We start from the raw sequence: 16,780 nt of genomic DNA on the forward strand, positions 1-16,780 counted from the left end.
CATAGTTTATTCCAAACCATCTAGTACATTTTATTTCAGCACTTAATTTTCCTTAAACCACTTTCGTTCAACATAGTATGCCTGTGTTCATATGAACAAGGGAATGCCTTAACTAACCTCTATGGAATTCGGGATTCCCAAACTTAAATCCTACCTACGCCACTGCCAGGAAAGTTGGGAGCAACTTCTGAGTCACAGGTACTACTTTAGCTGGAAATTCCATGAACCACTGTTTCTTGTGGTATCCTGAATAGCAATATATATCGTGTCCTTGAGGTAATCGGGATATAAATAGATCTGATTAGCATTAGAATACCAAATTGTCTGTGAAAGAAATATTAACAATGGATGTTATGGTTTTCAGTGACGCTTCATGATGAGGTTGATGCGCCGCTTGAACGCAGTAAGTAAATTCACTTGTATTCACTTAATTTATAAGAATATTATAATATTTGAAATGGTAAATTTCCAGTTCATGTACATAGTCATAAATATGCAAACAATAATTCATGTGTTTTAACTGTCAAATATATGAGCCTTAAAATTGATCCATAAATCATGTTTTTATTATTTCCAAGTTAAAAGATGTGTTACGTGTTGAATGCATGTTGTAAGTGGCTTGATTTTATTCAAAATATTCACAAAAATTATTAAATAGAGAAGGTATTGTACGTTGTCAAAAACTCGATCATTTAGTAGGTTTCAGTTCTGGTAGTCTTGTAGCAGACCTAACAGAAGTTGTAAGGAATTAGCCATTAGCTAAGGTAATTTATTTGTTGTGTTGAAGTAATATCCACCATGTTGTATAATATCCATTTAATCATGTCTAAGAAAGCTACACATTTAATAAAACTATATTTTTGTAAGTTTGGAAGTTTAGTATCCTAATAAGTAACTCATGACATAAAAATTCTGGAGGAATTGAATACTTTTAGTAAAATAAATGTCCTTTTTTAAAGTACTGATCTAATTATAATACAAGTTGATAGATATAAAAATACAAACAAATATAAATTGTTCTCTTTCACAAACAAAATTTAAAGAAAACACTGTAAAACTATTATCTGAGAAAACAAATTGTAAAAACACAATTAGGGGTTCAACTATGCAGTAGTAAATATAATCAGTATTGTAGTTAATTAGACGCAAACTGTAACGATGTACAGTAGAACCCCTCATATCCGGCCACCACGGGACCGAAGCCCCTGGCCGGATAACGATTCGGCCGGATAAACCAACCTACAGTACACAGCACTTGACAAAACAAAACAATTGTACTGTACTGTACTAACCTCACTGGAAATAATCAACGAACTGTTTACAGGTTTAACCTATTAGCTCAACTGAGGACAACACGGAAAATGTAAACAAATAGATACACCAAAATAACGCAAGAGTCGTGGGAGACTAGTGCGTGCAACTGCGCGCCTGCAAGCCGTGGTAAATAAATTTCGATATTGGCTTCCGGGAAGTAGCCGGATAAACCGAGGTGCGGTAAAACCGAGGCCGGATATGAGGGGTTCTACTGTAATTAATAGACCAGCCTGTGAGTGTTCGGTGAATGGCACACCCCATGAATCTACTACTGGCTTCCCTGCACACTGATGGTGTAGTATGGAGATGTTGCAGAGATGAGACTAATGCTGAATTGTGTGTGTAGAAGCAGTGAGCAAGCCGCAGCCAGCAGGCTGTAAGCCAGAGAACCGGTCCGTGAGTCTGCGACTGCCTGATAATCCATGGATCTACAACTTGCCTCTCTGTACACAGATGATGTAGGGTGGAGATGTTGCAGAGATGAGACTAATGCTGAACTGTGTGTGTAGAAGCAGTGAGCAAGCCGCAGCCAGCAGGCTGTAAGCCAGAGAACCGGTCCGTGAGTCTGCGACTGCCTGATAATCCATGGATCTACAACTTGCCTCTCTGTACACAGATGATGTAGGGTGGAGATGTTGCAGAGATGAGACTAATGCTGAACTGTGTGTGTAGAAGCAGTGAGCAAGCCGCAGCCAGCAGGCTGTAAGCCAGAGAACCGGTCCGTGAGTCTGTCTCTGTCTGATAATCCATGGATCTATTACTAGTCTTTCTGTACACAGATGGTGTAGTGTGGAGATGTTGCAGAGATGAGACTAATGCTGAACTGTGTGTGTAGAAGCAGTGAGCAAGCCGCAGCCAGCAGGCTGTAAGCCAGAGAACCGGTCCGTGAGTCTGCGGCTGTCTGATAATGGATCTACTACTCTTCTCTCTGTACACAGATGGTGTAGTGTGGAGATGTTGCAGAGATGAGACTAATGCTGAATTGTGTGTGTAGAAGCAGTGAGCAAGCCGCAGCCAGCAGGCTGTAAGCCAGAGAACCGGTCCGTGAGTCTGCGGCTGTCTGATAATCCATGGATCTACTACTCTTCTCTCTGTACACAGATGGTGTAGTGTGGAGATGTTGCAGAGATGAGACTAATGCTGAACTGTGTGTGTAGAAGCAGTGAGCAAGCCGCAGCCAGCAGGCTGTAAGCCAGAGAACCGGTCCGTGAGTCTGCGGCTGTCTGATAATCCATGGATCTACTACTGGCCTCCCTGTACACGAGTAGAGCAATGTGGAGGATGTTGTAATCATCACCTCCTGTCATGTCAGCCTGTGGAGGTTGAGACTTTAAATTTCCAGGTACGCATTTCTACTTAGTCCTTTGTTTTATTTTGTTTTGTAATATATTTATCTGACATTTCTTTTATAGAAATATATTTATTACCAAAGGTATCAGGTATCAGAAGTAAAGGGATAGAAAATAGATTATATGGTGCACTACTGTATCTGCCGCAGACAACCTGTCAAAGTACTGTACAGTACCTGTCTACCTATATTACATTTAGTTAACATCTTCATTGCGGCTCTATACTTTAAAACAAAAAGTTTAGAATTAAATTATTTAAGTACACATATTAAGTAATTTTATTGATTCAACACGTTGAATGTGGCAGACGCCTTACAGCGCACAATCACAGTAGCAGGTCTTGCTCGGTCTTATTCATTATAGACCAGAAGTGAAGGTGGTGAAGTAGGTGTAAATTCATTTATAATGACTATCTTAGCTTCCTCTTGAAGTGCACTAAACAGTTCAATTTACATAATAATTAGATTTTTTTGTTTTGTGATGTTACCTGTATGAAGGTGTGTTTATGGCTCTATGATTGTGGTTGTCCTTCTTTAAAGTTTATTTTACAAGGTTTTCCTAAATACGTATTTATTAGGCTACATTGATTAGGAAGGCAACATGATAATTCTTAACTTCATGAAAATATTTAAAGCATATTTTCTTATTTAATTAAATGTTGATTACTTTAACTTATTTTGCCATATTAATGGGCACTTTTCCTGTCTCACTGTTATTTCATGAACATGCACCATCATGTTAAAATTTTTTTGCTTAGTATGATTTCCATTAAGTGAATTTTCTCAGTCTTCTATTGTGTTTTTATATATTTTTTCTATTAAATTCCCTCATTTGTTACTTCCATCTATATTTAATTTTGACCTGTTGTACAAACCAACTGCCTAGTCTCTAGGTGACCCTTATATTTATGTTACAGTGGTGTAAATAAGGATGAGGAGGAATGAGGGAGATTAGGACTCCCCTAAAAGCCCTAACCAATGTTTAAAATATATGTGTATGAGGGTTATCAAGAAAGTAGATTACATTTGCACTGTAGCTGCTAGGGGCGGGACTATCGTGGCCTTTTTTATGTCAGGGCGTTTCTCTGTTCAGTGGTTTTCCAGCCGTGCTAGTGAGAGGTTACTGACACTTCTTGTTATTTTACAATAGCAGTTAAAAATTTGTGACGCAATTGAAAATCAAGTGAATCGTGAAGTACGGTCGGAAATACAGTTTTGTTGGCTAAGTACAATAAAACAATTGAGACTTATCACCAATTCTGTGAAGTTTATGGGAACGATGTGATTACTGAAGGTGGAGAACGTCAGTGGTGTATTAGGTTTAAAAATGGCCGAACTAATGTGCATGATGACAAACAAAGTGGACAGCCAAGAATTGTGATTGATGAAATTTACCCTAAAGGTGTTTGGGAAATTTATCCTATTATTTTAAATGCAATAGATTTTCTATGCATTAAAAACCAGCCAGTGTGAAACCTGTAGAAATGTACAAACTTGATTCAATAGGGCACAACTAGTGTTCACTTAGAATTGCATTAAAATTAACAATATACAGTGACGTAACTAAGGGAGAGAAAGATCCAACTTGTTTTTTTAATTTAGCAGTTAAACATTATATTTTTAATTAGGCCTACCTAATTTATTCCATATCCTCGCCCCCGGTGTGGCGGGATCTTCAATCAGATTCACCCCTCCCCCAAAGCCAAGTCATAGATACGCCACTGCAGTATAAAATTAAATGTTACTTAACTTACTACACTACATGCACACATGTTACTTAATGCATGGTTATGTATTTAATATCTAACTGACTGAACGTTAAGATGCAGAAGGTAATGAATGAGTCTTGTACTTAATAATAAGAAAACATTATTTGTGACAGGTGATCGTGACGGAGACAGTGAACAACCAGCTCAAGTACAAGGGCAAGGAGATCGTGACTGTGGACAGGCATACAAAGTGCAAGTGTGACTGCAAGGTCAAGAAGGAGGTAAGAACAGAGTATGCAACTGTAGTAACATAAGGCTTATTCCTCGGACCCCCAAACTGCAGAAGATAAGATTCAGATTCAGAAATTCTTTATTCACAAACAAATTCACGAAATGTACAATGAATAGAGTCACATAAAGAACATTATAGTTAATAAAAAATTATCTAATATCAACTTATAAAATATTCTATATTATGCCAATAAATAGTTGTCATATACAAATACACAGACATACATACATAAATACATATACATGTATTGAGCTAAACCAATATATTATCCCTTTCAAAAAAATTCTTGGAATGAATATAGAGGTTTAATTAGTAGGTACTCTTTAAGTTTAGTTTTGAAATTATTAATGAGTTTTTAATTCAATCAGTAATTGATTTAGAAACTCTTCCCCCATGTATGAGGTTTCCTTTCTATAAAATTCCAAGTGATGAGAATCATTAGATGTATTATACTTATATTTTCTTTCTGTTAAGGCAAGATTGCAGAAATGTATAACGTAATTTATAGTTTCATATATCTAAAGAATGTAGACAGTAAATATTTGGGAGTTCCCTAAAATATGTTTAACTGAATCTCTTCTTTTTACATTTTTATAATAATTCTAATAGCCTCCTTTTGTTTAACTAGAATTCCATCTAAATTATGTGATGTGGTAGCTCCATAAATAGCTATACCATAAACAATGTGAGAATTTATAAGAGCATAATAAACTGATTTTAGAGATTCTACACTGTAAACCTTAACCAATCGTCTCAGTGCATATAGACCACTGGAAATTGTATTTAAAACATAGTCCACATGTTCATTCCAACTACTTTTTATCTATAACCAATCTTAAAAATGTTGTGCTAAAAGCATTCAGCAATTTGTTCTTCCTCAATGAAAATGTTTGGTTGAATCCTGTTTAGAGCTTGTTTTGTGGAAAAAGAGATAAAATTTGATTTGCTTGAGTTTAACAAAATAGTTTTACTTATCAAGAAGTCTTCACTGAGAGACCTATGAAAGCGGACATCTCAACACTTTCGACACTTTTACAATCGAGATAACCACATTTGTGTCATCAGCATATAAACAGACAGCAGAGCTTACTCCCACCACTACAGCCAACTGATTTATGTAATAAAGAAAAATAAGTGGACCTAATATTGATCCTTGTGGGACTCCATGCTCAACTGTTCTTAGTTTTGAGTGACATTTTTTTTTTAAAACTATACCGAGCACTGTTTGAAACATGCTCTAGTTCAATGTATTACATGCAACTAAACCATGAACTATGCAAGTTCCTTTCACATAACACCCAAAATTTTAAGAGTAATTATTAATTTACAATTTGATACATTGTCAAATGCTCTGGTTAAGTCCAGAAATACTCCAATCACGTGTTCTCCCTTATCCACTGAATTGATTATTGAATCAATAAACTCAATATCTGAAGTAATTATAGATCGTCCAGATCGAAAACCGTGCTGTTGACTGTTTAAGAAATTGTTGGATTCCTAATCCTAACATGAATCGGATCTCCCTTTCTCTCTTGACTTGGATTCTTCAGATTTCCTTCTGCTTCTAAATATGAAAAATGGCTAACCTACAAGAGATTAAAAAAAGGATGAAATTATTTAAACAATGCCTACTTTGTAAAAATGTTGTCTTACTTTTCTTATCACCAGGATTGAGTCGCACATGATCACCTACCAAGCCCAGTGCTATTGTAGTCCATACGTCTTGCCACAACACATGACATTTTCCACCAATGTCTTTCTCAGACACTGATACCAGAAAAGGTGAGGAAGAAGAACAATAAGAATGGAGAGAAACAGAAAACGAGTCAGCCAAGGATTAAAATTTGGGAGAGAGAAGAGATTTTCAAAATAGGAAACAAAACGAGGTTTCACCACGAGCGAGACTTGAATTTAGAACATTGACAATGTTGCCAACCAAGCAAAATGAAAATACTTACTTGTTTGGTTCCATTGCTATATCCACATGATTATAACTATTTTTTTTTTTTTTTTTTTTTTTTTTTTTTTTTTTTTTTTTTTAAGGAGAGGCCAACCTCCTTTGTGCCTTATACAGAGAGTCGATACAGTACAAGGTCGATGGTACTGATAAAAAGTGCAACGGTCAGGATTCGAACCTGCGCTATCTCTAACTCAGACTCAATGTCCAGCGTCTTAGACCACTCGGCCATCAGCACTCCCACAAACACTGAACATTGAACACTTGCTTTCATTTTTAGTGTATTGTATGTGATACAATAACTCTGTTAACTGATATTTGTAATTTAATAAGTAGTATGGATTGGTTAGCATATGCTTTTGGTATATCCATAAATATTCTCACTGTGGTTTCAGCTTAAAAAAAATTCACTCCAAGATCAACGGACTGTCAGTATCATCTCATTTCAATTTCCAGTGTATGACTCAACTAGCACTAGTATAGTAGCAGTTAATTGACTATTGCATGGGTCAATTGTTAAGTCCTGGTGGAAGGAAGGGTCTTCTAATGGCAAGACTAATGGCAAAATGTATTAAACAACTGTTTATACATTTTTTTAATTATCCCATGTGTGCAAAAGTGCAGAATAAAAATGCCTACACAATTCAATAGTTTTATGATTTGTTGGAAGCAGTCTGTGCTAAAACACATTTTAAGTTTTATATTTATGATATGTAACCAATGGGATATTGTAATGCCTGCAGGACTGCAGCCCTCTGCAAGAATACCGCAAGGGGGAATGCCGGTGTGTCTGCACAAACAAAGATGCAGAAGCAAAGTGTAATGCAGAGAGCCTCAGACATTGGAATGCCTCAAGTTGCACCTGCGAATGTCTTGATGCGGTTGAATGTTCGGATGGAACTTACCTCGACCAATCCTCCTGCAGGTAATATCTTCCTTCCTTACAGTTTTTACTGATCATGTTGGCAGTAATTTAATGTGTTCATTGTGGTACAATTTTACTGTGTTTTATATTTGTTCACATGCAAGGACGTAGCCAGTGAGGGATACAAGGGGTCCGGACCCCCCTAAATATACAATTTTTTAATTACTTTTTTAGTAAACCATTATTATTATTATTTAAATAATTCAGTATTACTGACACGTACTGCTGAAAGATCGTTCTCAACAAAGAAACCGGTCAAGAACTTTTTAAGGAACAAAACGGACCTTACTCCATGTCCACTACGGGAAAATATCAGTTGTCTGGACCCCCCCCCCCCCAAAAAATGTTTCCTGGCTACGTTCTTGTTCATATGAGAAAATTCTATCAAAGGATTTTACTTACTTGTATATTACTTATATATTTTCGGTAATATTTATTTAAATCTGTCATTCCTGGAGAATTTTGTATTAGTTATTTAGTATATTTCACCGGTTACTACTGTACTGTACTCTTTTATAGTATGCTATTTGACCATTAGTCATTTCAGACGGGTGGTCTGAAACACTTCTTCTTTTTTTAAGGGATAGCCTATTGTCATGCACTGAAGCCTCAAGGAGTGTTTTGCGCTCCCCAGAAATGTATGGTAAAGCTGAAAATGACCAATCAGATCCTCTTGGGAAAATTGAAATGCCGCAGTGCTTTTTAATATCACAGGGCAATCAAACGATAGATGTTCACCAGTTCCCTCCTGGTCATTACGTGGCCTACAGAGCGGATCATCCCTAAAAACGTCAACTCTAAGAAGATGTTTCATTAGATGCCAGTGTCCTTTGACCAGACCCACCAATTGAGAAGGCAACAATTTTAGATTCCACACACAATCTACTCGAGGAGATATGATGCTAACCTGCAGAAATGTGACTGTAGAACCAGCCTATTCATCCCTAAACCCTGTTGCAATCTCCAATTTCTCACATATTCAGCATGAACCCACCTCGAGACAACCCTAGAGAATTCACATCTTGGAATCCACAGAACGGATGTTATATTTGCCGCCAAGCTCAGGTTTTCTAAAGCATCAGCCCTTTCATTCTCCAAAATCCAAAACCAATGGAGAGACATTTTTCTGATCCCAATGGTCTCTTCCCTGTATCTATAGTTGTTATAAAAGTTATGACACTCTTAAAGTAAGAATACATCACACCACGTGTCACCGTACAGGCTTTGCTGAGGTTGGATGCTTTACTTTCAAAACTATGGCTCATTCCATTTTTGAGAGATCTGACGAACAGATTGAAAGATGGACAATCATAAAGGAAGTTTTACACCTCTTCTGGCAAACAAAAGAGAAACTGTGTCACCCTACTGAATCATAGCCTTCAGAGACCCACAGTCAAATCCCATGGTTGGACATACACCATCATAAAACTCATTCTTGTGTTTGTAAAAATGAGTTGTTTTTTTTTTGTTTAGTTATTACATTATTTCCAAGTCATACATTTCTTTCATATGATAAACTGTATTGAGTGGAAGAGCTCTGTAGTGTTAACTTCGCCTCCAATAAAGTCACGTTTAATTTGCCCAGGAGGGTTCACTTCTGGCTGGTTTTGTACCTACCAGTTGAACCTACAGTGGGTACTGAAAAAACAATCAGCTCTATAATAATATTTTCAGATCTTTTCTTTGTTTAAATATTGTTGTAGCATTTGCGACGGTTATTTTTGTTAGCAAAATAAGTTAAATTTTCTCTTTTATCATTTTAAACATTTTAGTTATCAGATAGATATCTCACGGTTCTTGAAGATGACTCTAAGAACTGCTCACTTTCCAACTTTATACTCTAGGAGTTAAACTATCTACCATAGCTATACAATAAGCTACATACCTGTACTTGTCAAATATTACATTTTCGTGAATTAATACGATATAAAAATGTATTAATGACTGTCAATAATTAATCTTTTATTTTCAGCTGTGAGCCCCTACCTGACGAGATTGTGCTAAAACGGCTCGGCTACAACAATCCTGAGAACTTCACGAAAGATTTCTCTCCTCGTTTGAGAGGGCCATTATATACAATCGGTTAAGTTTAGTTTAGTTTTAATCCGTAATTTTAAAAAAGTTTCACCAAATCCCAAAAGACTTACCATTTTTATAAATATTTAAAAAGAAATTAAACTTTATCATGATGAACGTCTCGAATTGTATTTGTGAAAAATACAAACATATTTATCGTGCCACCAATTTTAATATTTAACTTAGTTACGTATTTTGAGGTTAAGAACAATAGAATTATTGCACTTTATTTATTCATGTTTATATTTTAATGTACATAGTCTAAGATTGAGTTAAACATCCCATTATTATTACAAGCATATAAAGTATTCTAATGACCGTTTAATTATGAAATGCATAAAAATCCTTTTATAGATCAATTAGAACAGAAAGATTCTGCTTCATTGCACATTTACTGTTATTACTTTAGAAACTTCACTATCATTCCATTTATATTAATATTATTATTCTTCCAGCCTAAGATAAATTAGTGCATTCCATTGCCATATGTTATAGTTAACTCTCATTTTTATTTTGTGTTGAACCTGTACTCTATAATAGGTAGTTTCCCATTGCATATTCTATTTTTGTTTGTATATTTTTTGTAGAAATTCACTTTATTTTTCTGATGGCCATCTTGATTTTTGTCCTCTAACAATTAACCAGTTGTTTAGAAAATTAACATTTTCTGAGGTATTGTTATTTCATATCCCAAAGAATAGTTGAAAAGTCTCAACCATTGAAGTTTAAAGACAACTGGGACACCTAGTATAAAGAAAAAGGAATAACATTTTTATTGTTAGAAGGCTTTAATTTAGTTTTTATTCAGATAAAGAAGATTACGTATATTTTTATACACTCCTTTACTACAAACTATATCTAATCAGGTTTTTGAAATTAAACTATACTACTGTAATGTGGTACAAATTTCAAAATTTGAGGACGTTTACCACCAATATTGATACAAGGTTTTAATAATGTGTATAAACCCTGCAATATTAACACATATTTTTTGACCTCAGCCTATAAAAAGTTCGAGAGTAAAATATTTGTGCAGACACATTTTTAGAACTAGTGGGGTTAAAAACGAGAATATATTTTTCTCTCTCGAGCTCTTTAACATCTCGATCTTTTCCAAAAGTGTTAAATACAATTTTTACATTCCAATGAGCCTATGTATCGTAGTCTATAAATATTAATATATTTATTTTTAATATAGTTACTGTGATATTCAGTGTAGAAAATTCACAGGCGTTGTAAATAAGCTACAGATATTATATATGTGTATTATATATTTTTTCTGTAAAATTTCTTTGAAGAACTATACAATATTACATCACGTAATTTAGTAGCTGTGTATATAATTTGGGAAGTAGTAATGAATCTTGTGTATTAGCTTTGAACTGAACATAGTTATAATTTCAAATGTATACAAGACTTCATACATGTATTATTGTTGTATTTTGCAATATTATTATCATAATTTAATAGCTAAGCTGTCTCTGGATTATGTATTTGTAACTATTCTTAACTGCAGTTTAATGAAGACTAGATTTTACAAATTGAAATATTTGCCACAGATTTGTGTGTTTTACATAATGTGCAAAAATCAAAACTTACTTTTTGATGTTCACATTGTTAAAAAGTTAACAGAAACACATAGTCAGATACTAAGAAGTGACAACAATTAGAAGAAGGTGGTTTGAAAAACAGAACAAAAACTAAAAGATATTGAAATTTTGTGAATACTTTAAGTATATATTTCAATTTGGTCTCTTTTTCAGGACTACACAATTTGTTCAAAATTGCTCCGATTTTTTTATCCTTTTCAAATAATAGCTGCAGTCAAACCCGAATTAAAAGATGTTTCATTCTTATTTGTTACAGCAGAAATGGATAGTAAGATGAGAATTTCATTGGAAACCCCATCTTCTTACAACACCACAGAATTGATCTAGTGTGTTTTAGTGACAGAGAAGGATTTTACAGGCCTACTGTGGATTTATTTATCTTTTCAATCAATCAGTAAATCAAAAAGCAATGCATAGTTGTACTCTTTTCAAATAGTCAAAGAAGGTTATTTCTTGGAAGCTCCCAAAACCATCTCTATAACCATCTTGGTTCAAAAGACAGTCAGAATTTATTGGTGTATATTTTTCTATGGCAACTCATTGATTGGGTACTTTGTGGATTAAGGCATAAAATCAAAGCTTCGAGGAAGTGGTTTAAATGAATCTAAAAGCAGTCCATTAAAATGATAAAAGTTATTTGGATTCCAATGCAAATCATACTTGACAAATTATTCCAAAATTCTTAAAATAATTATAAAATTGTTTGAATTTAATTTATTATGAGTGCTAAATGTAAAAAAATAATCCAATATGGCCGAAAATTGCTATCAGTTCCTCCAAGAGATGTTATGGAATCAAAATAACCTTGATAAAAAAAACTTCTAGTACTCTCATCGTAGTGTTACAAAACCCACTGTAATATGTAACACCTCGCTCTGAGCTCAATGAGCACATGTGCAAGCGTTTGCCACACTTAGGGCTTGCACAGGAGTTGGTAGCTCACTATTTCTGGCATACATTTTTACATGCACATCTCCCACCGAATGTAATCTTTCATTTTGGAATAAGATGAAAGATCTCCATAGATGTGTTCACTTCTTGTACTTTCCAGTCGAACCTTCACAGTGTCACTTTTGGGCAACCCCATGGATTTCCAGGTGCGATAGCACATCACTAACCGCAAATGTCCAGACATTGTGGGAAAAAGTTGATAGATAGTTTACAGTGGATTATTGTTGTAATGGAGTTACCTTAGTGTTCAAGATTGTTCCAAGTCTAAACGTGCCTCCCCTTCTTACATTTTGATATGACCGAGATATGGTCCCCACTATCTCTCGTGGATCTCAATAGGAGGTGGCCCTATTCCTGATACTACCCATCTTGAATATCCTTTTCAAACGCAAAGATTCTTACAAGTGCAATCAGAGGGTTTCTCTCTTCTTCCAGTTCTAAGTGAACAAAAATCAAGATGATTTTTACAAATGTTTAAGAACAAAGTATACCATTTTTGTTCCAATGATTATAACTCTGTTCCTCTATTATAAACAGCTGGTGGACAACCTTAGACCATTCAACTAATAGTTAAACCCATCACTGACATCTGTGTAAAGTATGTGCAAATTTTGTTCTGTCTCCATATAAAATCCATATCAATTTTGTTTCAATTTTTTAGTTTTAGGTAGACATAATAAAAAGGTTAAGTGACATCTTTCCATTGATGGATGTTTGGTATTGAAATAGATTAAAAAATCGTTTTGTCAAAATCTCTATTCTTCTATCCGAATACTCCATATTTACTTAAACGATGTTCAACCTACTTACACATGACGTGTTCGTCTTTGTATACACATTTAGGTGGCAACTGCTTTTTAGATTATTTAAGAGATATTTTCAGAAAAATTTTACATAAGCAAAAGAAAAGCATGAGGTATAATTTAAAGAGCCTTACAACTTAGCCAATGGCGTAGTGTAGCGGGTACGGCGGTTATCGCAACGTCGAACATGGCTGCTGCTTGTGGATGGGTGACCACTAATCGATCCTGTCCTTGCAAGCAGCCCACCTACCCGGCCATTGGAAGTGGTTTGCACATTAGACGTTGGTCCCCAGTTTTAGTTTTAGAGAGGGCTTCTCGGCCTTAACATCGCCTATTGGAATAAGACATTCTTTACCATTATATTTTTTCTATAACTTTGGTAAACTTCCCTACTGCATATTAAAAATATTGTAGTAAACATAATCATTAATCTTTAAACTAAATATTTGTTTCGATTTTGAGTATTTGCAAACAAAAATACTGATAACTTGAACATATGAGCAGTGAATAATTCATGTTGACAATTATTGTGAACCAATGACAGACCTCGGGACAAGGTGTAAGTTGGTAGTGACACACGCAAACCACCGTTGACACCTCTCAAGTGTAATGGTTTCCCTTTGTATATAAACCTTTTTTAGTATCGTACTTATATTCTTACAATGACATGTAAAACATGCATTTGGTAATTATCTTACCAATGAGAGTATGTTATGTTCAAAGTTTTAAATCCACATTTTGACCATTGTTAAACGATGTGATATTACTGTAAATATTATTTATTGTTACTAAAACTTTAATGTGATTTATTGTAAAAATACAAATTCTTTATTTTAAAATAAAAACAATCCAGATTTGTTGCCTACTTTATTATTCTTTACCCTAATAAGCCTACCAAGTCCATCTGATGGCTGTATCAGCAGTGTTGAAATTGTGTCTGAGTAATATTACAGTTGCCTAGCTATTCATATTAAACCCCAGCAATGCTTGAAGAAGCTGCACTCTTTTCTTTGTTACATTTTTGTGCTTATGTATGAAAGTTGAGATCATTGGATTGTCCATCTTTCCGTTCTCATATTGCTATTTTCATTTCATTTGATTGCACTAGTTTTTCTGCTATTTCATCAATAGAACTATTACAAGTTGTAGACTTTTTATCAAACAATTTGCAACTATTAAAACTATTACAATAAGCTCTTTATTATAAAAGAATGTTTAGTGATGAATAGAAAATAATTAATTTACTGTCCTAAATGGAAAGTATAAGTTTTAAGTTGTTAAAATTTGTATAGTTTATATAGAATCACTGCAAAATGTAAAAACATTTATTGAAAAATATTAAATAAATTCCAATAATATCATTATAAAGAGTTCAATGAGAATGAGAAAGATTAAAGCGCAAGAAATTAACTTTTCTAATATTACAAAATAAAAGCAAAATATTTAACTTTATAGATACCGTAGCTTATTTTTGGCTATCCCAATGGTAAAACTAGGCAGTTATTCAGAAGAAAATATGAATTTAAATATTAGTGAAATGCCACATATAGATGTCCAAATTGTGTTTAATCAAGGTAAGTAAAAATAGAAAAATATGTTTAAAATAACTAAAGATATAACAAAATATTCAAAAAGAATTAATTACAAAGTTCTTAATCTTTTATGGACAAAGGATTTGAATTTCAAAGTGAAGTTTGATTTTACAGACTGGTATTTACACATTTGTTACACGCAAATTGAATATTATATAGAACACCCAAATTAAAAATGAATTTCAAATGTAATTTTAAAATTACCAACAATTAAAAGGATTATCATTTTTGAAAATTTTAAATATAAAAATGACAGTGCAGTTAGAATTGAAACAAATTTGTTTATAAATTCATGTAAAAATTATCAGAAATAGTTTTAAAATATATTTCTCTAGAAGTTAATAAAAAATATATTAAACTAAACATGATTGTGTGTAAAAAGAAATGAATGAAAGGTGTTGTCTTGAATAAGTGTGAAAATGAAGATAACTTTTCTGAAGAAATGTTCTATCAGAGGAATAATATCATTGTAATTTAAAGATTTATATTATGTTGCATAAATTAGTGACAGTGTTTATGAGTATGCACTTAATAATTCAAAACTCTTTTAAAATAAGCTGATAATATTTTGTATTTAGTACAGCTTTACCGTTGAAATTATATATTGTAATAGGCTTATAATAAAGGGTAAGAAGTTTCAAATGTTACGCGCAATAGGAATCACGTGATTGTTCTCTTTCAACTTCGCACTGTGTCTGTAAACAACAACGCAAGAGATATGATACGCACAATGTTCTAATTTTGATTAAGGGCGGAGCATATGGGAGACATTTAAGGAGCAAATTCATGACGTTCCTAATTATTCTAGACGTATTTCTTTATTTGCTATTTATTTGTTTACGATTCGGCTTCTTCATGTGATATCTAGACTACTTTGTATTATTTGCATTTAATAATAAGTCGATGCAGTTGGGTCAACCTTGATATTTGTGTTAGTAGTTATTTAACAACAAATGTTACCTATTTAAATGAGTTTATTTCACTGTGATAGATTAAATGAACTTTAGCTGTTTAAATATCAAATATTTAATTATCTACTCAAAAATGTTCCTTCTAATTAATCACCTATTACGAATTTATTATTAATCAAACCTGATCTTTACCATTTGACAATTTATTAATAACTTGGAGCAATTTGGTGCAAATTTTGGATACAATTAATAATATTTAGTGGTAGATACATCTATTAATATTCAATACAACCATTTATTGAAAGATGGTCGTAGAGGTCAAGGGTTTGATTTTTTTTATTACCGTATATAAAAAAACAAAGTTAGGTCAGAATACAATTTTATTTATCCCGAAAAGTATACTTTGTACTAAAAATTTCACATTGATGCATTAATAAGTATATTTATATTCTCATAAAAGTGTATTTAAAATATTAAAGTTTATTTAAAAATGGTATTGTAAAAATTGTTATCCATTTATTGTATCAGCTTAGCCTAGAATAAGGGGGCCAATTGTTTTTTTATTTAAACATAGTTAAAATCTCTTTCTATCGAGCATTTAGAGTTAAAATTAAGGTGGCTTAAAGTCGGGGGGGGGGAGGAGAGGTGGCTGAATGAAACAAACAACATATAAATATAATATGAAAATAATAGTTGTGGTCTCTCCCAAAAAATAATAATTAAAGTACAACACGTTTTATTTCTACCTCTGTTTCTAGATTCTTATATTTTATTTTTTTAATCTCCCCTCCCAAATGTTAGTGAAATTTGAGCCATGAAACCTTTGAGTAGGCATCTTCAAATTGAGAAGTGTTATTCATTGAGTAGTAAGTTCTTCTGCAGTGGAGTATAAAGTGGTTTGAGTGAAGGGAAAACATCTCCTCCACAATGGAAAGTAAAACCAAAGAGAATTCACCATATTATGCAAGGCATAACTGAGTGGGTGAAAAAAAACAGAGAAAGTTGACTTAGAACAAAGGGGAGGCAACTCAGCGTAGTGAATTTCATCCTTAATGAAGAGACTATTTCCCTTGTCTGATTTGTGATAAAATTACACGCAATAATTCTATAACAGGAAGTACGCTTGGGTAATAAATATTATTTTTTAAATTCTATTTATAACTATTCATACAGTGATCTTAGGCCTGTCTCTGAATAAATTGTTCAGTTACCACCCATGTTTTACTGAGATGTGAACCATTTACTCCAGTCTTAGTAATTCTTTCTTTGTAAGAAGTATTATAGTTGAAATA

At 33.5% G+C, this 16,780-nt stretch overlaps 1 protein-coding gene across 1 annotated transcript in view; it reads left to right on the forward strand.

Annotated features, from left to right (window-relative positions):
- The window catches only part of LOC124357885 (platelet-derived growth factor subunit A), a 50,763-nt gene extending 36,922 nt beyond the window's left edge, over window positions 1-13,841 (forward strand). Inside the window, exons 3-7 of the mRNA XM_046809974.1 lie at window positions 365-403; window positions 2,472-2,656; window positions 4,545-4,652; window positions 7,364-7,545; window positions 9,518-13,841. Coding sequence (XP_046665930.1) covers window positions 365-403; window positions 2,472-2,656; window positions 4,545-4,652; window positions 7,364-7,545; window positions 9,518-9,632 — 629 coding nt within the window. The 3' untranslated portion in view covers window positions 9,633-13,841. The remainder of the gene's footprint in view (window positions 1-364; window positions 404-2,471; window positions 2,657-4,544; window positions 4,653-7,363; window positions 7,546-9,517) is intronic.
- Window positions 13,842-16,780: the final 2,939 nt, after the last annotated feature.

This window comes from Homalodisca vitripennis, chromosome 3, assembly GCF_021130785.1.
Source record: "Homalodisca vitripennis isolate AUS2020 chromosome 3, UT_GWSS_2.1, whole genome shotgun sequence".
Taxonomy (NCBI): domain Eukaryota; kingdom Metazoa; phylum Arthropoda; class Insecta; order Hemiptera; family Cicadellidae; genus Homalodisca; species Homalodisca vitripennis.